The sequence below is a fragment of the Sapajus apella genome, unplaced genomic scaffold (genome assembly GCF_009761245.1).
Source record: "Sapajus apella isolate SASKATOON/1434 unplaced genomic scaffold, GSC_monkey_1.0 scaffold149, whole genome shotgun sequence".
NCBI classification, from domain to species: domain Eukaryota; kingdom Metazoa; phylum Chordata; class Mammalia; order Primates; family Cebidae; genus Sapajus; species Sapajus apella.
Window position 1 is genome coordinate 383,909 of NW_022437089.1, and position 21,236 is coordinate 405,144.

The 21,236-nt window shown below is 60.1% G+C and overlaps 2 protein-coding genes and 2 long non-coding RNA genes across 9 annotated transcripts in view; 2 read left to right on the forward strand and 2 right to left on the reverse strand.

The window, feature by feature from the left end:
- LOC116541217 overlaps positions 1-15,654 on the reverse strand; it is a 31,461-nt gene extending 15,807 nt beyond the window's left edge. The window contains exons 1-2 of the long non-coding RNA XR_004264748.1: positions 15,643-15,654; positions 4,169-4,176 (exon numbers count right to left, since the gene is read on the reverse strand). This is a non-coding gene — a long non-coding RNA (uncharacterized LOC116541217). The remainder of the gene's footprint in view (positions 1-4,168; positions 4,177-15,642) is intronic.
- Positions 5,990-14,097, forward strand: SLC6A8 (solute carrier family 6 member 8). The gene is made up of 13 exons (XM_032265217.1): positions 5,990-6,694; positions 8,204-8,335; positions 9,077-9,326; positions 9,633-9,765; positions 10,641-10,775; positions 10,860-10,963; positions 11,054-11,178; positions 11,446-11,558; positions 11,657-11,794; positions 11,871-11,973; positions 12,060-12,160; positions 12,239-12,409; positions 12,591-14,097. The coding sequence occupies exons 1-13, from the start codon at positions 6,433-6,435 to the stop codon at positions 12,729-12,731; spliced, it is 1,908 nt and encodes a 635-aa protein (XP_032121108.1). The 5' UTR covers positions 5,990-6,432; the 3' UTR covers positions 12,732-14,097.
- Positions 15,655-17,734: 2,080 nt separating the features above from the next.
- LOC116541218 lies at positions 17,735-17,992 on the forward strand. The gene is made up of 2 exons (XR_004264749.1): positions 17,735-17,804; positions 17,850-17,992. It is a non-coding gene; the product is annotated as an uncharacterized LOC116541218 (long non-coding RNA).
- The window catches only part of BCAP31 (B cell receptor associated protein 31), a 29,281-nt gene continuing 25,938 nt past the window's right edge, over positions 17,894-21,236 (reverse strand). For 4 of the 6 annotated variants that reach the window (XM_032265224.1, XM_032265225.1, XM_032265223.1 and 1 more), the window contains exons 6-8: positions 20,301-20,424; positions 19,379-19,479; positions 17,894-18,390 (exon numbers count right to left, since the gene is read on the reverse strand). In XM_032265224.1, coding sequence (XP_032121115.1) covers positions 18,271-18,390; positions 19,379-19,479; positions 20,301-20,424 — 345 coding nt within the window. In that variant the 3' untranslated portion in view covers positions 17,894-18,270. The remainder of the gene's footprint in view (positions 18,391-19,378; positions 19,480-20,300; positions 20,425-21,236) is intronic. The other 2 variants (XM_032265228.1, XM_032265227.1) reach the window with 1 other exon arrangement.

Consider the following 21,236-nt stretch of genomic DNA (forward strand, 5'->3'; position numbering starts at 1 on the left):
AGACAGAGTGAGACCCTGTCTCAAAAAATTAAAAAAGGACACAGGAGCCAACTGCAAGAGCCCCCAATGGTCCAAGAAAATAAACAGTTGTATTAGATCATAACCAAACATGAGGTACACATCCACAAGTCCATACCATTATAAATAAACGATTACATAAATAAATGCAGGAGAACAGACAAATCCACATCACTTGTGTAGACACTGTCTGTCCAGGAGGTGGCCCCGCTCCCCAACTGGTTCTTCCCAAGAGCTCGGTAAAGAAAGGGGGAACAGTGAGATCCCAGTGGAGAGATCCGACAGACAGGACCCCAGCCAGTCGTCCAAGGTCCACATGAGGAGGCGCTTCACCCCTGTGGTCTTCCTCCTGATCATCTCCCAGGCCAAATCAGCAAAAGATTCCCAACGGGGGGCTGTTAGGGGCCACCAAGAATAAGGAGTCTGAGAAACTGTTGCAGCCAAGAGGAGCCTCAGGAAACAAGATGACTAAATGCAACATGTGATCCTGACAGAAAAAAAGACAGAAAAGCCAAGAAAATCAGAATAAAGCATGGGCGCTAGTTACTAACGATTCATTGTTTGCAATGGCTGATGTTGATTCATTAATTGCAATAAATGAGCTGTCCTAACGTAAGAGGCTAATAAGGCGGGAGATGGGGTAGGTGCTCCATGGGAACTGTTGGGACCCTGTCCACAGTTTCTCTGTACATCTAAAACTAGTCTAGAAGGTGAGGGCTGAAAAATTACCTATTGGGTACAACATTCACTATTCGGATGGTAACTACTTAATGGGTTCATTTTGCCCACTGCCGAGATAGATAGAGCCGATTTATCAAGGTAGGGTAATTACAATAAACTTTTGTTTCGTTTTGTTTGAGACAGGGTCTCACTCTGTCGCCCCGGCTGGAGCGCAGTGGCACGACCTCAGCTCTCTGCAACCTCCGCCTCACAGGTTCAAATGATTCTCCAGCTACAGAGTAGCTGGGACTACAGGCGGGCACCACTGCATCTGGCAATTGTTGTATTTTTAGTAGGGAGAGGCTTTCACCACATTGGCCAGGCTAGTCTCGAACTCGTGACCTCAGGGGATCCACCCACCTTGGCCTCCCAAGGTGCTGGGATTACAGGTGTGAGCCACTGCACCCGGCGTGTTTTGTTTTGCTGTGAGGCAGGGTGTCACTCTCTGAGGTTGGTGTGCAGTGGTACAATCCCAGCTCACTGCACCCTGGACCTCTTGAGCTCAAGTGACCCTCTCGCCACAGCCTCCCTAGTAGCTGGGACCACAGGTATGTGTCATCACTCCAGCTAATTTTTAAATTTTTTGTACAGACAAGGTCTCTCTATGTTGTGCAGCCTGGTCTTGAATGCCTGGGATCAAGTGATCTGCCCACCTGGGCCTCCCAAAGTGCTGGGATTACAAGTGTGAGTCACCAGGCCCGGCCAGGAAAGATGTTAGTACTCCTAGAGGACACTGGAATTTTATTATTACTCAAATCTGCTGCCCTGAAAATTTGAAGGCTAGGAGTTTTTTTGTTTTGTTTTGTTTTGTTTTTTAGTTGAGAGTCACTCTGTCGTCCAGGCTAGAGTGCAGTGGCATGATCTCAGCTCACTTCAACCTCCACCTCCCAGGTTCAAGAAATTCTTCTGCCTCAGCCTCCTGAGTAGACAGGGTTACAGGCGCCAGCCACCACGCCCAGCCAAGTTTTGTATTTTTACTGCAGACGGGGTTTCACCATGTTGGTCAGGGTAGTCTCGAAGTCCTGACCTCATGATCCATCCGCCTCAGCCTCCCAAAGTGCTGGGATCCCAGGTGTGAACCACCGCACCCAGCAGGATTTTTGAAAATAGTTTGTCGGACAGGGGGCTAGGGAATTGGTGCCGCTGACTGGTTGGTTGGTGTACAGCCATCTGGTAGTTAGAAATGCAAAAATCTGAAAAGACATCTCAAAAAGCCAATCTGACAACAGTGATGTGATCTACAGGAGTAGCTGAAGAAGTTACAAATCTCTCAACCTCTGGAACAATGGCTGGTAATCTCTAACGTTTGCAGAATTCAGGCTCCTGTCATCCTCCTAACCTGGTGGGCTTTCATTAATTTTACAAAGGCAGTTTCATCTTGGGAAGGTCTATTATCATTTAAACTATAAATTAAATTTCTCCCAAAGTTAGCTTGGCCCATGCCCAGGAAAGACCAAACGCAGATGGGGTTGGTTGGATCAGATCTCTCACTGGCGTGATTTTGTGACTGTTGTAATTGTTGCAAAGGCGTGATGGGTGATGGGTCCGCTAAAAGTTCAGACTTCACTACCACGAAATATATGCATGTAACAAAGCACCTCTCAATCTATAAAACAAATCAATAAAATGAGTCTAATAAGTTAACGCAAAATGTCAAAAACAAACCAAAGCCTCCTTTCTGCGGGCCTGAGTAAAGCAGCACAGCTGGTGAGAAGGGTGGCGGTTCTGTGGCCCCCATCCCTGCACTGCTGCAGGCCCTCGCCCCCAACCCATTCTTTTCTGTTCTTCGCTTGGCTGCAGCCGCTCCGGCCCCTCCCCAGGAGCTGGAAGTACAAAGCCCTTCCAGGTGGACTCTGGCTCCCCCTTTGTTCCCGGCTCGGCTCGTTCTCATTCCAATGCGCATTGTGCCCTGCTCGCCTGCAGAAGACGAGGCACCCCCACCCTGTCCAGCTGCCTGTCCTCCCAGGAGAACCAGTCACCCAGGGCCGCGTGGCCCCCTACCCAGCCCCTCCCTGGTCCACAGCTGCCCTAGACTTCAGTGGGCACTGGCTCCAATTCGTAGATCTCCCCCGACAAATGGGAGCATTCCTGCTAGGCCTCCTCCCCTCCCCTCCCTCCAGCTCCCCCTCTCCTCCCCTCTCCCTCCTCCTCAGCTCCTCAGATCATACTCCAACCCCCAGCCCCAGCTGGGGCCTGAAAGTCCACCCACTCCCTGGGATACCATAGCGGGAGGGCACAGCTCTCCCTCCATCACCTCTGCCCCAGAGAACAGTTTGCTTCTCACCCAGGAGCCACCGTGGGAGCTCTGGGCTGGGCATAAATCACAGGGCACCCTCACCCCCTGCTGCACATGCTCGGAAACCCCCTTCAGTGAGTAGAACACAAGGGCCTGGCAGGACAGGCAGAGGCTTGGACAGGGCTGGGGGGGGACAGCTGCCCAGCCCTCAGCCAGGGGCCTGGGGAGCCCACCCCGCCCCTCCCCAGCAGCTGTTGCCCCTGGGCCAAGCCTGACATGCCTTGTCAAAACCCGAGAACACTTTGAAGCCTCCGGATGTGAGAGACGATCCAGCCAGGGCTGGAAATCGCTTTGCCTTTGTTCCCTCCCCCCACCCCCATTCCCTCAACTGCTCAGCAGCCTCAGAAGACACTGTCACTGGCCACCTGGGTTACAGCCTGTGGCAGAGACCAGAACTCTGGCCTGAGTGAGCTCCGCGCCAGGAACTCCAGCCTCAACAGCCTGAACTTCATGCACTGCTCAGAGGCCCAGCTCGCCCTGGCTGGGCAGGGGCAGCTCCCAGGGTGGCTGACGAGGGCAGGGTTTCTGAACCGTCCTCAGGAGCCTCCTGGGACAGAGATCTGGAGGTCAGCAGAGAAAGGGTAGCCCAGGCTGTCGACCCCGCATGGAGGGAAAGCTCAGGGGGAACGCCCTGAGGCTGGGAGGCCACAGCACCATCACGCTGAATCTTGTAGTCTGAAAAGAATTTAGTTGTATGTCCACAGTATGTCCAGGGCACAGACAAGCCCAGAGAAGGGATGAGACAAGGCAGAGGGTAATCAGATTTGTGCTTCAGGAGGGTCCCTCTGACTGCTCAGAGAATGCGGTTTGGGGTCTGGCCTAGGGCATGATGGGGAGTTCACAGCCACTATGGGGTCCAGGCCAGCTAGGGGGGCCCTGGCCCAGGGGCTGGCAGGGAGTGCACCCCAGCAGAGTTCGGAGAGGGAACTGCAGGCTGGACTGGCAGAGGGCAGGGAAGAAGGCAGGTGTGGGAAAGGGGTGGCTGCCGGGAGGAGAGCGCAGCCACCCAGGAGGTCAAGGGAGTCAGGTGTGGGGGGCCCGCTGGACCTCCCTTCAGATGTGGGGGCCCTCACCCTGAGGGTCCATGGCAGACACTCTCCAAAGCCCCTCACCCTTCGCTTCTGTCTCCAGTACCCTCCAGCCTGGCCACCTTGCCCTCCTCCTCCTCCAGCTCTGATCTCACAGAAGCAGCAGCAGTCAGGAGTGGTGGCTCCCTCCCGACCCTGCCCCTGGCCTCAGAACCTGCCAGAGGAGAACCTTTTGCCAGCAGTGGCCACTTCCCCAAAGTGCCATTGGCTCCCCTACGTCCTTCTCGAGCCTCTGCTCTCTCACCCTGCCACCCGCACCCCTTGGACAAGCAAGATCTGAAAGTCTTCCCTGCCCTCGGTTCCCAGAGCTAACTGGCCGTGGCCTGCACTCTACCTCAAAGAGGTCCTACCCCAGGTCACTGTCCTCCCGTCGCTGACATCACATACCCACCCTGAGCCCCTGCTAGGCTGAGGCCCTCTGAGCCTACTTCACTGGATCCTCTTCTCTCTTCTTTGAAAGGCCGTGGGGTTTGCCTGCGGTCCAGTTGGGTCCCTCTTCCCCTCTGTCCTGGGTCCTTGAGTGGCACTGGCTTCTTTAGGTCATCTATGCGTCACTTCTCTAACACCCCTGTCTTCAGACCAGCTTCAGTCCCAGGCTGGGCCAGAGAAGGCCGTAGTGAGAAACTTCTGATGAGCAATGTGACCCTGCCACGTCAAGAGTACCCGCCCACCGCCCTTGGTCGAAGCACAGGTGACACCGCCTGTCTCCCCCAACCACACACACACCTTGAGGCTCCTCCTTCAAGCCTGGGTGGGGACATGGCCCCACCCTAAGCCAGCAAGCTCAATCTGGCTTGGGCCGGAACTGCTTTTCTTCCTAAAGCTGGCCGGATGGCCGCCGGCTTAGCTTAACGGGATGAGCCATCTGGGGACTGCAGTGTCCACGATCAGATCAGGGAGCATGAAGTTGAGGGGGGCACTCTACCTCCCAGGCCAGGACAATGACCCCTTCCTTCCCCACCCCACCCCCAGGCTGCTATTGGCCCTAGAAAATGCTAAACAAGCTGCTGAGCTGGCTCTTGCTGGGGAGGCCTGGGGGGTCCTGGGGAGAGGAAGACTGGGTGGGTGGGGGCGGCAGCAGGGGCCTCGAAGCTGACGCCTTTGGGGAAGGGTCTGTGCGCCTGCCAGGCACCAGGGGGCAGCCTTGCCGTATTTCTGCTCCAGTCCCCTCAAGTCTGAAGCCCCTACCCACTCACACCACGCACGGGTGGGGGCCGCCAGGGTCATTTACCCAGGCCCCTGGTTTTACTTGGTGACAAAGTCGAGCGTCGCTCCTCAGGCAGCCAGGCTCCCCTCTGCCCCCTGTGGAGACACAGGGGCCTGTCACCTGAAGAGCTGGTTCCGACCTCTAGCTTCCAGGGTAGCCGGGAAGCTTTAGCCCCAGTGTGGCAGAGCTGGACAGAGCTGGAGGAAGGGGGACAGCGGGAGGAGAAAGGGAGGGAAGGGGAGGCGGAGGGCTGAGGTGGTCCGGAGGGCGTCTTCCTAGGGCTGGGAGGGGCGGCCGGGAAGCCCGGACCCCGCGGGGGACGCTGGCGACCGCCCCAGGTAGCAGCCATGCTGCCCCCAGCTGGAGCGGCGTCTCCCCCTCGGGAGGAGGGCGGGGAGGCGGTGGGCGGAGTGACAAGGAAGGAGGGGGAGGGGGCCGGCCGGCCGTGGGGGTGGGGCGACAGTGACATCACCAGGAGTCGGTTCTTAAGCGGCGGCCGGCCGGGGACGGGGAAGAGAGGGACAGTCGGAGCGTGGTGGCGAGTCGCTGAGCCCGCCGCGGCCCCGAGAGCGGCTGCAGCCGCCGCGGCCGGGAAGGAGGGGGAAGGCACTCCCGAGCCGCCGTCGCCGTCACCGGAGTCGCGGGCGAGCCGGGTAGCCGCCGCGAGCCCCGGCCGGGGCGGGGGGCACGGGCCGCAGGCCCCTCCTCCGGCCGCCGCTTGCAGATCGCGGGCGCCGATGCCGCCGGCGCCCCGCTAGGCTGAGCTTCGGGCCGGGCGAGGAGCCGCCCGAGCCGCCCGAGCCGGGGACAGAAGCCTCGGGAGCCGCCGCCGCCGCCGCCCGGCCGGGCCCCGCCGCCGCCCGCGCGCCCCCGGGTCCCCGACACACATGAGATTCTTCAGGCTCACTTTCAAGTGCTTCGTGGACTGCTTCTGACTGCGCCGCCCGCGCCCCGCACCCCGCCGCCCGCCCGCCGCCCAGTCCCCCGGCCCCCGGCGGGCCCGCGCCCTCGGGGCCCTCCCCGGTGCCGCCGGCGCCCCCGCCCGACCGCCGCCCCCCGCGAGGTGCCGCGACCCCGGCCCGGCCTCGCGGCCCGCCGGGGCCATGGCGAAGAAGAGCGCCGAGAACGGCATCTATAGCGTGTCCGGCGACGAGAAGAAGGGCCCCCTCATCGCGCCCGGGCCCGACGGGGCCCCGGCCAAGGGCGACGGCCCCGCGGGCCTGGGGACACCCGGCGGCCGCCTGGCCGTGCCGCCGCGCGAGACCTGGACGCGCCAGATGGACTTCATCATGTCGTGCGTGGGCTTCGCCGTGGGCCTGGGCAACGTGTGGCGCTTCCCCTACCTGTGCTACAAGAACGGCGGAGGTGAGCGCCCCTGCCCTCCGCGGCCCCCTCCCCAAGCCGGACCCCGAACCCCGAACCCCGTCACCCGGGTCCGCCGCGGAGGAGCGAAGTCCGGGAAGCGGGTGGCCCTCGGGCGCGCGGGGGTCGGGGCTGCCCCTTGTCCTCCGCTGCCGCTCGGTGGCCCTGCTGGGCACCTCCACCCCCCTCGCAGTCATGTGCCTGGCAGGGTGGGGGGAGGGGGCCGGCGATGCCCGCGGGGCTGCCCCCTACACTCCCGGGCTAGGAGGAGCGATTGGCCGCCGAGGTGAGAAGGCAGGCCTATGCCTTGGGGTCTCCGCTAGGTAAGGAACCCTGGCTGCCCCCGCAGTTCGGGGACACAAGGGGCACATTGTGTGGGCCCCCCACGTGTGCACACACACGAACACACACACACACACACACAATGGGCCACTCTGTCCCTCCCTCTGTCCTCCCCTCCCCTTGCGGCCCTCCCGCCCCTCCCCTCTGGCCTGGGCCTGGAACACTGGGTGCCGGAGCCAGGCTTGGGAAGCCTGCGGCCTGGCCGGCCTGGCGCCGCCACTGGACACACTACATGCACGTCCCATGCCCGCCCGCCCGCCAGGGCCCAGCTTAGCAACAGCGATGGGCACGCATGTGTCCTGTGACTACCAAACAGCACTGGGGTTGCTGGAAGCCAAAGTGACCCGGTGATGGGTGGGAAACAAAGGTCCAGAGCAAAGGCGTTTGCCCAAGGTCAAGAGAAGGATGCTGGGACCTGGCATCAGGCAAGTTTCGGCCAAGCTCAGCCTCTGAGTAGTGGAGCGAGCCCAGCCAAGGCAAGGGTAGGAGGCCCAAAGAGGAGGAGGGGGCAGTGGAGCCGGGCTCTCCCTGCTCTTCTGCCAGCCCCACCCCAGCCTGCTGGCCAGGACCTGTGTCTGGCCCTGCCCTGCCTCCCTCCTGCAGAGCCCAACTCCTGGGACTTGCTAAGGCTGGCCTGGTCCCTCTTCCCACACCTGTCTCCCTCTGTCCTTGCACATTGCCACCCCACCAGCAGGGGACTTCGACCCACCCACCCTCTGCCTTGGACCTCACACTTGCAGGCAAGCGTCCAAGTGCAGGACGGTTGCACTTTCTGCCTTTGGACGAGCCCCCCAGGCCTGAGCACGTAGCCTTGGCGCACGCACACACGCACACACACACACAGGCACGTGCCCTCACTGTGCTGCCTGAAACGGGGAACTGCAGCACTAGGGACAGTCTGCGTGTCTCCGTCTGTGTGTCCTCCACGGCCATCACTCCAAGTGACCGTGGGGGTGGAAGCCCTGTGGGCCTAGGGTCCCTCTGCCACCCAGGGAATCGGGCTCCAATGGCTCAGGGCTACCGTAGCCCCACTTCAACACACTCAACCCACCCTGGCAAGACTCCACCCTGGGCCTGAGTCAGTGGCCGCCCCTACACTGACTCACCCAGTGGGAAGTTGTGATGGGGCCTTTGGAGTCTGGGCAGCCTACCCTGTGCCTCCACCCCCAGGTGTGTTCCTTATTCCCTACGTCCTGATCGCCCTGGTCGGAGGAATCCCCATTTTCTTCCTGGAGATCTCGCTGGGCCAGTTCATGAAGGCCGGCAGCATCAATGTCTGGAACATCTGTCCCCTGTTCAAAGGTGAGCAGCCCTTGGCCAGCCTCAGGATTCCCCCACTTTTCCCAGCTGGCTCCCATTTGAGAAATCTTCCTGTCCTGAACACCAGGCCTGGGGCCACGTGATGGCGCCCAGTCTCAAGGGGGAGCGTGGAGATGTGCAGGCCACACAGTGAACTTTGGGAAGCAGGGACTAGAGGGGCCATAGGCAGCTCCACAAGGCAAGGATGGGCCAGGCATAGCCGGGCTGGGGACGAGACCCGCCCAGCACACTTGGCACTAGGTGGGTGGGTCCCACTATTATCCCCAAGGACACTGGGGCACGGACAGGTGGAGCGACTTACTGAGGCTGCCCACTACAGAGGCAACTGTCTCCAACACTACCTCAGGTTACTAGAAACCCCCCAGCTGATGTGCACTGGAGGCTACCGGGGGGCCAGGTGGAGGCTTTGGCCTCCTGGAACCCATGGTGGCAGTGGGACCCACAGACGGGGCCAGGTGTATGAGGCTGGAGACTCAACAGCACTTGGTCAGATGGGGCAGGAGGCGAGGGGCTCACTCTGCCTTGGGTCTGGGGGCGGCTGGAGGAGAGGAGACAGGCTAAGGAGTCAGCCCAGTGTTGGGGCTCACACAAGGGGGAGTCCAGGGGGGTCGGGAGCACCACAGAGAAGGCTCCGGGAGGACAGACAGTGGGAGCACAGCCAGCCTCGGTGGGGAGACAGGTGGCCAGGAAAGAATCCACATGGCAAGGACTTCCCGGCCACAGGCCTGGGCTATGCCTCCATGGTGATCGTCTTCTACTGCAACACCTACTACATCATGGTGCTGGCCTGGGGCTTCTATTACCTGGTCAAGTCCTTCAGCACCACGCTGCCCTGGGCCACATGTGGCCACACCTGGAACACTCCCGACTGCGTGGAGATCTTCCGCCATGAAGACTGTGCCAATGCCAGCCTGGCCAACCTCACCTGTGACCAGCTTGCTGACCGCCGATCCCCTGTCATCGAGTTCTGGGAGTGAGTCAGGCACCTTGGGGACAAGCCCATCCCATCCCCCAGGTCTCCCTCATGGGGCCAGGCTCCAGGGGAATGGGCCTGAGGACACAGGGCCAGGGTGTCGCCTGGCAGCCCCTGCATGTAGGGTGGGGTGGGAGTGGCCTCCCACTGACCATGGGCTCCTGGGCTCTAGGCCCAGCCCAGGTAGACAAGAGGGACCACTGACCCCTGCGCTGTGGGAGAGAAGAAAGCCACGACCCCTGGGGGTGGACCCTGTGGCTCCATCCTCTACCAGCACAGGCCTCATGGGACCCCTCCTTCCCCTAGGAACAAAGTCTTGAGGCTGTCTGGGGGACTGGAGGTGCCAGGGGCCCTCAACTGGGAGGTGACCCTGTGTCTGCTGGCCTGCTGGGTGCTGGTCTACTTCTGTGTCTGGAAGGGGGTCAAATCCACGGGAAAGGTACCACTAGAGGCATGCAGGTGGGAGGGTGCCAGGCACACATGTGGCAACAGGAGGTGACCAGACAGTGTCTAGCCCTGAGGAAGGGGCAGTGTTGAAATCCAAGCCACACTCTCCACCCTCCAAATCCAGGGCCTAGCAGCCTTCGCTCCCTGGAGGAGAGGCCCCGGCAGGTGTTGCCCCTTCCCTGTACCCATCACCCCCACTGGTGCCCTCCTAACACTCTCTCTGACTCTGTTTTGACAGTCTGGGTAGACCTGGTTTGAGCATCTGTTACCTGCCTGTCTTGCCTTGGGGACCCAGAGCAGAGTCTGGCCACATCCCTTGGGGGCTCCTGGTCAGGCTGGGGAGTCATCTGAACAGACACATAAGACAGTGTCTAGGGCCATGGGGCATGGCCAGGTCCCTGGGAGACAAGGTCCCCAGAGCAGCATGTGGGAAGAGGGGGCAGAGGATGTGGCAGCCACATCTCATCTGCCTCTGCCTGGCCCAATTCCACTCTCCAACTGCTCAGCCCCCACCTCTCTTCAGAAGAGGAGGGGGACCTGGCCCCAGCCTGATGTCCCACTCCCTGCCTGGGCCCCCCACACCTGCACTATCCACACACTCAGAGACGTCCTCACAGCCCTCACTCCCCACGCCTCCAGTCCCCACTGAGGAGAGTTCCCAGCGGCTTGCCTGCTCCCCACCGACATGAGTCCCTGCAGAAATTGAGGCGCCCAGAGCACGTCACCCCTGCATTTGCTGGGGCTGCCGGGACCCAGTCTTCCCCTAGCTTCCTCTGAACATACCTGCTCACTAGGGGACCGAAGGCACCGGGAGTGGGGGTGTGGGGGAGGTGGTGCCTTGCCCCGCTGAGCAGCCTGGCCCCCTAGATCGTGTACTTCACTGCTACATTCCCCTACGTGGTCCTGGTCGTGCTGCTGGTGCGAGGAGTGCTGCTGCCTGGGGCCCTGGACGGCATCATCTACTATCTCAAGCCTGACTGGTCAAAGCTGGGGTCCCCTCAGGTGAGGGCAGTGGGGAGGCTGCAGCAGGGCACTGCAGGAAGCCCAGCAGGCCCCTCATGCCTGTGCTCTCCTGCCCTCCTCTAGGTGTGGATAGATGCCGGGACCCAGATTTTCTTTTCTTATGCCATTGGTCTGGGGGCCCTCACTGCCCTGGGCAGCTACAACCGCTTCAACAACAACTGCTACAAGTACGCACTGCTGCCCTGCCACCTGTGCCCTGCCCCGCCCCACTCTGCCCAGCAGCCTAACCTATCCACTCTGGCCCCTCCACCCCCCAGGGATGCCATCATCCTGGCTCTCATCAACAGCGGGACCAGCTTCTTTGCTGGCTTTGTGGTCTTCTCCATCCTGGGCTTCATGGCTGCAGAGCAGGGTGTGCACATCTCCAAGGTGGCAGAGTCAGGTAGGGCCCTACCCCCCGCCCCACCTCCACAGCAGAAACTGGCACCCAGATGCACAATGTACATGAATACGCAATAGAAATGCTGAAAAGTGACGAGGATTCAAACGGGACTTGTCAGATTGTGGGCCTTCGGGGGCAGGTCCTGGGATTTGTCAGTGTTGACAGAGGGAGAAAGGACCTCCCAGCCCTGCTGCACAACCCAGGGTTCACAGCGCCTCCAAGGCAGGACGCCTGCTGCGAGGTCTAGAGCCTGCGCCTTTTCCTCAGGGCCGGGCCTGGCCTTCATCGCCTACCCGAGGGCTGTCACACTGATGCCAGTGGCCCCGCTGTGGGCTGCCCTGTTCTTCTTCATGCTGTTGCTGCTTGGTCTCGACAGCCAGGTTTGCATGGGGATCCAGGACAGGGAGCCAGGAGGGAGGCGGGCAAGGAGAGGGGTGGAGGGTGGTGCAGGGCTTGGCCTGAGCTGCCCTGGCCACAGTTTGTAGGTGTGGAGGGCTTCATCACTGGCCTCCTCGACCTCCTCCCGGCCTCCTACTACTTCCGTTTCCAAAGGGAGATCTCCGTGGCCCTCTGCTGCACCCTCTGCTTTGTCATCGACCTCTCCATGGTGACTGATGTGAGTGGGGTGGGGGATCTCCCTGTGGCCTCTGGTGGCCGTCTGCCATCTTCCCTCACTGGAGTCTGTCCACCAGGGCGGGATGTACGTCTTCCAGCTGTTTGACTACTACTCGGCCAGTGGCACCACCCTGCTCTGGCAGGCCTTTTGGGAGTGCGTGGTGGTGGCCTGGGTGTATGGTAGGTCATGGCTGAGGGCTGGGCTGGGGGACAGTTGGGGGGCAGGCAGGTCTCCAGCTGGGCCCTCCCGCCTCACCTTGCCACAGGAGCTGACCGCTTCATGGACGACATCGCCTGTATGATCGGGTACCGACCTTGCCCCTGGATGAAATGGTGCTGGTCCTTCTTCACCCCACTGGTCTGCATGGTAAGGGCTGGGGGAGGCAGGGTCGAGGGAGGCGAGGCAGGGTGGGGGCCCGACTAACCATGGCATTCTGGTTCGTAGGGCATCTTCATCTTCAATGTTGTGTACTACGAGCCACTGGTATACAATAACACCTATGTGTACCCGTGGTGGGGCGAGGCCATGGGCTGGGCCTTCGCGCTCTCCTCCATGCTGTGTGTGCCGCTGCACCTCCTGGGCTGCCTCCTCAGGGCCAAGGGCACCATGGCCGAGGTAAGGACCCTGCCCAGCACACCCTCCCCTTTGCTGCTGTGAACATTCAACCCAGCCTGCTTCCTAGCCAGGGAGTGGCCCTGACTGGGCTGGCAGGCAGTGGGAAGTGGAGAGAGGCGGAAGTAGTCACCTGGGGATGAGCAGGTGACCCGGGGCTACAGCATGGCCTCCTCTCCTGCAGCGCTGGCAGCACCTGACCCAGCCCATCTGGGGCCTCCACCATTTGCAGTACCGAGCTCAGGACGCGGACGTCAGGGGCCTGACCACCCTGACCCCAGTGTCCGAGAGCAGCAAGGTCGTCGTGGTGGAGAGTGTCATGTGACAGTCCAGCTCACATCACCAGCTCACCTCTGGTAGCCATAGCAGCCCCTGCTTCAGCCCTACCCCACCCCACCAGGGGGCCTGCCTTTCCCTGACACTTTTGGGGTCTGCCTGGGGGAGGAGGGGAGAAAGCACCATGAGTGCTCACGAAAATAACTTTTTCCATTTTTAATAAAATGCCAAAAATATCACAACCCACCAAAAATAGATGCCTCTCCCCCTCCAGCCCTAGCCAAGCTGGTCCCAGGCCCTCACTAGCACCCCACCCCTGGCCCGCAGTGCTGCCCTCCTCCTGTCCCTGCCATGTACACCCCTGCCCACCTCTCCAGCCTCTGCTCTGCGGCACACCGTTGGGTGACTCCTCACCCCAGAAGCAGCAGTGGCAGCTTGGGAAACGTGAGGAAGGGAAGGAGGGAGAGACGGGAGGGAGAAGACAGGAGAAGAGAGGCAAGGGAGGGGCAGCAGAACTAAGGCCAATATTTCAGCTGGGCTACACCCTCTCCCCCATCCCTGTTATAGAAGCTTAGAGAGCCAGCCAGCAATGGAACCTTCTGGTTCCTGCGCCAATCGCCACCAATCTGTGTGAGCTTGGGTGCGAGTGCACGCGTGCGTGAGTAGGTCGAGTATATATAGATCTCTATCTCTTAGCAAAGGTGAATACCAGATGTAAATGTTGCCTCTGGGCAAAGGAGGCTTGTATTTTGCACATTTTATAAAAACTTGAGAGAGTGAGATTTCTGCTTGTATATTTCTAAAAAGAGAAATGAGCCCAAACCATCCTCTCCTTGCCACTCCCATCCCTGTAAGCCCCACCTTGCCCCTCTACCCCTAGCCAAGGAGTGTGAATTTATAGAGCTAACTTTCATAGGCAAAACAAAAGCTTCCAACTGTTGTGTGTGTGAGTCTACTGTGTGGACGTGCGTGTGTGGTCCCCAGCCCCAGACTGGATTGGAAAAGTCCATGGTGGGGGCCTCAGGGCTGTCCCCACGCTGTCCCTTTGCCCACAAGTCTGGGGCAAGAGGCTGCAATACTCCGTCCTAGGTGTCTGGCCTGCTCAGTCTTCCCGCCCTGTGCCCTGGGCTGGGCAGACCCCCAGGAAGGGACCCGGGGCACAGCTCCCACCTCCAGGCTTAAGGCGGATATACTTCCTGCACCTCCAGTCTTCCATGTAGCAGCTTTCACCCGCATATGTCTGTGTCACATCCAGTCCCGAGACAGCTGAGTGACCTGAGAAAGGCTTCCCCCACACCCGGACAGAGGCTGGAGGGCTGGGGCTGGGTGAGGGTGGCAGGCCTGCAGGGACATTCTTACTGTGCTAAAAAGTCACTGCAAACATAGCAATAAAAACCTGTCATTTTCCAAAGCGGGCTCCTGCTTCCGCCTCTGCTGCTCTAAGAAGGGGTTGGGGTGCAGGAGGTAGGGGAACCTCCTCCAGCTGGAGCTGCTGCGGCGGGCAAGGCTCTGCTCTGGTGGCCTCTGCAGCCAGTGTCGGCCCCCTTCTGGGGACTGGGAAGGCAGCAGCCCAGGGAAAGCCTCGTCCCCTGGAGTGGAGGCACTTGGGGAGAGCAGGACGAGAGTGAGCTGGAGAGCAGCCACACCGGCGAGGAAGCCATGGGTGCTGAAATTTTCAAATTGTTGCCCCAAGAATTTGTCACTGAACAGCTGGCATTCCAATATCTGAAACAGGTGATGGGGCAGGCCAGGGCCAGGCAGGTAGCAGCAGAAGGGATAAGTCTTTGCAATAACTTATCCACAAGCCACAGCAAGAACCCAGGGAAGAGGTTGTGTCACTTGGGCCAGGCAGGTAGCAGCGGAGGAGTAAGTCTGCATCAGGGATCAATTTTGAAGGTGCAGCCAATAGGGGCTGTGCGTGGCCAGGATGCAGGGCTGAAAGAGGAGTTAAGGATGACAGATTTGGCCTGAGCAAGAGGAAAGGTGGAGCTGCCAGGCCCTGCAACAGGGAGGCAAGGAGAGAATGATCCAGAGTCAGCCTTGGGTGTGTGATGCACAAGTGACATCCAAGTGGAGACGTTTAGTTAGCAGGTGGACGCAGGAGTTCCAGAAAGTACTGGAACTGAAAGAGATGGAACTTTGCAAGTTCTTACCACACAGAGATGACACGGAAAGCCCTGAGCCTGGCAGAGCTCACAGGGAAGCTGCGCACCCCAGGACACGATGAGAGGAGTGGGGGAGGTGCGGCGGCGGGGGGAAGACGCCCAAGAGTGCCTGGTGGTGCCCTGTAGCCTGAGCCAGTGAGGACCCCTCACAGGTCAAGGAAGGGCAGTGTCCGGCTCCATCTGTCCAGCTGCTGGTGAAGGACAGTGACCTGCAGAACACTCACTGGGTCTGGCGAGGGTCACGGGGGCCTGGCAAGGGAGGCTTGCATGCAGGGGTGTCCGAAAGGCTGGTTGGTGTGGGATTGAGAAAAGGGATGGCGGCAGCCCAGTGTCACCTGCAGATGAAGGAGAGACACAACGTAGTTCATCCAGACAAGGGAATATGAGCTGGCCTGGAAAAGGAAGGAACTCCAACACACGACACAACATGGCTGACCCTGGAGGGCATCTGTGAAATGAGCCATCATAAAGGGACAAGTGCTATGGAGTTCCACTCCTGTGAGACAGGGTCTTACATGAGAGAAGGGGGATCCACAGAGACAGAGGGCAAGGGTGGGGGCCAGGGGCTGGGGACGGGGTGAAGAGTGTTGAGTGGGGACAGAGTGGCAGTTTGAGAAAATAAATTCCAGAGGCAGATGGAAGTGGTGGCCGCATTTCATGCCACTGAACTCCACACTTAAGGATGGTGATGATGGCTCATTACATATACACTGATGACACTACATATAAACTTTATATACACACACGTTTTACCAGGGTAAGAAGAGGCGGAGAAGAACTGGAGGCAGCCAGTACAGACAGGTCCTTCGAGGGGCAGGACCCGGGGCACAGGGTGAGCATGTGGTACCCCACCCGCAGGAAATGCAGTGGGTGGCCCAGGCAGGCACGGAGAGCACCAGGGATGGAAGCCTGTGAAGGGGGAGCAGGTGGCCCCTCAGAGCAAAGTGACAGCTTGGGCTGCTCCCTCCGCATCCTGCCCATGACTGCTACTGTGCTATGGGAGAGGCCCTGCTTCTCAGCAGGCAGCACCCTCTATGGAGGGGCTTTACTCCTACACTTCTGGAGCCAGGGGAGGGACCTGGCTTGGAATATGGTCAACCAAGAAGAGCCCAGGTGAGAAATACACGGACCAGACAGGGAGCAGAGAAAGGAGCAGCAGTGCAGTCCCTCAGCCAGGGACTCTGGAGCCTGTCCTGCGGGCCCCGCCCCCACCTCTTCAGCACAGCTGTTTCCAGTTTTCTTTCTCTCCCTGCAAAGCCTCTCCCCTCACCATGGCTACACCTTCCAGAACCCTGCCTGCGGGCAGCTCCCAGACGTCCAGCCTGGCCCTCCTTAGCTGCAAAGGCGCTTCCAACGTCCCTCACACAGCCCCTGCCCCCAACTGATTCCAACTGTCCTGCCGCCGCCCATGGTCACCCTCAGGACCCCTGAGCTCACGCCAGCTGCTTCATACACTGTCAGCCAGGTCTCTGCCTGCGTGACAACCACCTTCTGCAAATTGTTCTCCACACCTCTAGGCCAAATGCCTTCCAAGCCACCTCATGCACCACAATGCTACCAAACACACAGAAAAGAGACATTGAAAAAAGGAAACTTCACAGAGGTGTGTCACTGAAACTGGGTCCCGAAACAGAGACACCATTTCCTCAGGACTTAGCTCCTGCGTCAGGAGTTGGGACACAGGGATCAACAAGCAGCAGGCTCTGCCCTCAGGCAGCTAGCAGTCTAGTAGAAAATGGGTAAGAAAACAGATCAGGATGCCTACGACTGCAGACGCCCTGGAACAGACGCTGATCCAGGAACATGCGACCGTGCAGGCCGCCCTCCAGTGCAGGCTGGGCGCATGCCTCAGTTTCCAGCTCTAAGGGCCTGTGCCCCGGATCCATTGTTGTTCCATCCCCCCACTAGAAAGGGCACTCCAGAAGCCAGCCTCGTGCAGAACGGAGGAAGAGGCTGTCAGGGCTGGTGAGGGCAGTACCCGTCTGGACTTTAGCCTTTCAAAGCTCAGAGAAGGGTGAGCTCAGGGAGGCCCAAGATAGCCAAGAACACTTCCTGGAAAAGTGGGATCAGCCTTTGGCCTTGGCACAGCAACCTGAGGGCATGGCCCACATGGCCCCTACTCCCCCAGACACCACTTCTGAGACTGCCTGGAAAGGGACAGAGCTTGTCTGAGCATGGGGAAGGGTGATGGGAACCACCGGCCTGGACCCCGACAGGGCAGGCAAAAGCAAGCATCCTTCAGGGGTCCCCTACTGTTCCAAGAGACACACCTCTAACCTGCTCCCCGACCCCTCCACCCATTCCTCATGCAGACACCAGGCATGGCAGAGGTCCTGCAGGGGTAGCACAGGGCTGCGGGCAGGGGCCGCCTTCCTCATGCGCTGCTGAAGAGCAGCACAGTGCAGGGCCTGGGCACTGGCGCCAGGCGGGAAGCCCCAGTCCTGGCCCGGCTTGCTGTGGGCCTGGAAGACACAGCTCCGAGGAGCCACCTGAGGAATGCCCTGGAGCCAGCACAACACTGTGTGGCAGGCACACACCCAGCACGTTCGCAGGACCAGAGCCCCGGCCCATTCCCAGCCCCTTTCTGCCTAGCTCTGCCCTGGGCAAGCTCCAGGTCACTGCCAAGGACAAGTCTCCTCTCCTAGCTGGCATTAGTCAGAGGTCATCCTGCAAACCTTCATGAGGGGGTGGGGCAGGGAGTGACTAGTGGCGTTCTGCCATGTTCTGTCTATCCCAAATGTGACGAAGAGGAACCCAGAGAAAGCAAGCAAGTTCTCTACCTGGAAGCCTTGCCGGTTTACTGAGCCTCCCAAGCTGCCCACACCCAGGGAGGCAGACAGGACACACACTCAGCGGGTGGCCCTGAAGCGGGGCCTGGTCCAGTCCAGGGAGCAGGATGGCAGAGGGGCAGGGCCTTCGAGAACAGGTGTGAACCCAGCCTTCAGTGGGGGAAACAGGTTGAAGGGCTATGGCTAGCTACTTGAGAGCTCTGGACAGGAGAGGAGGCAGAGCCCTCCCCATGGCCGTAGTCACACGCCGCACCACGTACACACCGTATCAATGTTTATTGCCCTCAAGAGAAACTCCAGTCCACCTGCTTCACCCGCCCTCCTTTGGGACCAAAGAAAACGCCCAGAGGGCAAAACAAAAAGGGCGTTCCAATCTACGGGAAGCCAGCCCCACCGCAAGCCAGACTGCAATTAACCCGAGCCCTCCACGCTCAAGCGTGGAAGCTAGGGCCGCCAGGCCTGGCCAGGCCAAGCAGGATGACAGCAAATGCATTCTGAACCTGTAGCAATCAGGTCCCCTGTGGTGTGCTGGGAGAGTGTGGACAGGGGCCGAGATGACGAGCTATGTGCTGTGGAAGGAAATGGGGGAAGCAGAAGAGCACAAACAGAAGTACCAGAGGGAGAGGCCCGGCTCTCAGGAAGCAGCAGGCACGTGCCAGGTGGAAGCCGGCTGCAGGCAGGGGAGGAGGGAGGCCCTTACTCCTCCTTCTTGTCCGTGGGACCATCTACTGCAGCCTGGAAAGGGACAGAAATCCCACAGCAGTAGGTTGGCTGGGCCCACCCCTCCCCTGCCACCTGTAGCCCCGTGCCTCCCGAGGCCCAAGCTTGGGTCTCCTCTCCCCTAACGACAGATATTCAAGTGAGCAAGGGCCCCCCTCCCCAGCTGTATCCGAAGACCTGCCAGGGTGGGAGAGTGAGCCCTTGCCCACACTCTAGGGAGAGCCCCAGACCTAACACCAGCCAGGGAGGACCACCGGGACCTCACTGGGGGCCGAGTTCTGGCTGTGGGGAACAGCAGGGCCTGCCAGGCCCTTTTAAGACCTGATCAGGCCCTTCCCAACTCTGCACACCTTTGACAGGAGCCCTCAAGGCCCAAGTCCCGTCTGCAGAGCCTGCCCCATACAGATGATATAGGTGCCCCCTTTGGGGCTGGATCCTTGCTTCCCACCTGCTGTGGTGCCCAAACTTGGGCCGCCAAGCACCAAGGCCAGCTGTCCAAAGTTGGGCATATTTACGTGGCCCTGACTCCCAACATCAAGACCACCGGAGCTTCCAGACGCAGCCTGCTGCACCCAAGCTAGTCTGAGGACTCGGACGAGGCCTGGGGCAGCAGGCAATGGTAACAGCTAGCGCCTGCTGGGGGAGGCGCCTTTTTGGCACCTTGTGCCCTCACTTGCCCAGGGGTGTCTGCCCCATGTCACACCAGCAGCACTCTAGGAGAGAAAGCCAGCAGTGGGTCCCAGAGTTTCACCTGCTTCTGTTCTTGATGGGGCCGCAAACCATGGACTGAGTCTGAGCACGAAGGTAGGAAGGCTGAGAGCCTAGTGAGCCAGCGCCACTCCTGAGGGCCACCCCTCTCCTGCCCAGTGAAGGGTCCCACGCAGCAGGGCAGAGGCAGCCAGCGGGAGTAGGGGAGAAGGCAGCCGGCCCCTAGGCCTCCGGAAGGCTCCCTCCCCCCTGCAGGGGCTGCCCCATCCTGTTCTGCTCTCCTGCCCTGGACGCGGCAGCATGGGAGAGCTGACCTGCAGCTTTGCATGCTCCTCCAGCAGGCGGTCATACTCCTTGGTGAGACCCTCGGACTGCTTCCGCATGGCCAGAGCCTGGTTTTCAGCTTTCTCTAGTTCTGGAAATGATGTAAATGACCAAGAAAAGAGAAATGAAAAGGCTGGAAGTAGGGGGGAAAACTCGATTGCTACAGATACCAGAAACTAACCCAAATCTATCTCAAATGAGGCTATATAGGAGCCCACTTCTCAAATAAAGCCCCTCTTATTTTGCAGGTCCCAAAGTAGAGGGAAAGGGCTGACAAAAAAGCTACATAAAGTCAAAGAAATACAGAGGATGTCCCCTAGTCCCTTTAATGGAGGAAACTCTAGTGGCTCTCAGCCGGGGTCACCTTCAGGGAGGCTGAGAGCCAAAGGCAGGCAGTGAGATCCCAGCCTGAAAGCAAGACCCCTGATGACAACCGTGCTTGCAGAGAGCAGCAGCAGCTGAGGCCTGTGGTGTTGGGGAAAACGCCCCGGACTTAGTCTACGCGTGGGAGAGCAAAGACAGGCAGGCCACTTGGGAGCCACCCATTCCCTTCCTGAACGCCACTCCCACACTCCCCTTATTCTCAGCCCCCAGGCATGCTGAGGCTCCTGTGCCACACTCTGGACAGGAAAGTCCCAGGGTGCACTGCTCTAGCGCGGGGCAATCGAGGCCCTGCAGCTGCAGCCTGGTTCCTCCTAGGACCCGCTCAAACCACTTAGCCTCAACGGCCTGCAGGCTAAGCGTGGCCGCATTGGGGTTGGAGGCACAGGGTGCTAATTTGTTTTCAACCAGCCCTCAAGCGTGCGTGCGTGCGAGGCTTATTACTAATACTTTGGCATAAGACAGGCAGCAGTGGGCAGAGGAGCCTCCTCTGGACCTCCCTGAAGGGGAGGACACAGGGCTAAGCCTCACTTTGCTTAGTGCTGGCCAGCTCGTCCTTTAGCTTCTGCAGGTCAGCCTTCAGGCTCCTGTTCTCTTCCTCCAACTTCACCTCAGCATTCCCGACATCCAACTTGCCTCCATCAACAGCAGCTCCCTGGGAAAAGTGCCAAAGGCCAGGGTTACTGAGGGAAGGAGGGAGGGAGGGGCTCCAGCCCCATCCTCCCCACAGAGCGGCGGTTCCTCAAGCTGCCCTGGACACTTGCCCCTTCGGAAATGTCAGCGCGGAACCGAGCCACCACTTGCTCCCAGCTCCTAGGCAAAGGCCAGGGCGTGGCTGCACGCCGAGGGAAAGAGAAGCGCCAGCAGGGCCACCTGCTGCAGCTCGCCAGGCACGCCTTGCCTGCCCTGGCCCTTGGCCCTGCCTCCTTCCTGAGCAGCAGGGCTCAGCGGCTCCATGGCGCTCACCAAGCCATCAGCGGATGGTGGTGCCTTCTGCGCCCCGTGCGGTGCTGCTCGCTGCAGCCAGGAGCCCCCAGTCTGCCTGGCCAGCTCTATCCCACCTCTGCATCACATCCCTCCGAGCTTAGCTCGCAGCTCGCCTCCCAACAGGAGGCCTAGGACTGGCCAACCACCCTGTCCCCACCTTCTCTCCAGCACTGAGGGATGCCACAGACCCCGAGTTCGAGAGGGTGCAGCAGTCTTCCAGAGAACCAGGGCCTAGCTGAGGGCCTTCGGTTCACAGTGCAGGCCCTGGCTCACTGAGGGGCCGTTTTTCTCTGGGAAGCATCTGACTGAAAGCAGCGGATGGAAACAAGAGCAGCAGCACCCTCTTCCTCACCAAGCCCTCGCAAGCTAAAGGCGACGCAGTTGCCCAGATCCTCCCACACAGACGCCTCCAGCAGGCACACCCTCCCCACTGAGGACTTCCCTCTGCGGCTCCACCCAAGTCTGGCTTTTCAAGCAGCA

Excerpts from the sequence above, each read along its gene's own strand:
- SLC6A8 (XM_032265217.1), top strand. The coding sequence starts at position 6,433 with ATGGCGAAGAAGAGCGCCGAGAACGGCATCTATAGCGTGTCCGGCGAC. Across the intron at positions 11,179-11,445 it reads CTCCAAGGTGGCAGAGTCAG|GGCCGGGCCTGGCCTTCATC; the intron begins GTAGGGCCCTAC and ends CCTTTTCCTCAG. Across the intron at positions 12,410-12,590 it reads CCAAGGGCACCATGGCCGAG|CGCTGGCAGCACCTGACCCA; the intron begins GTAAGGACCCTG and ends CCTCTCCTGCAG.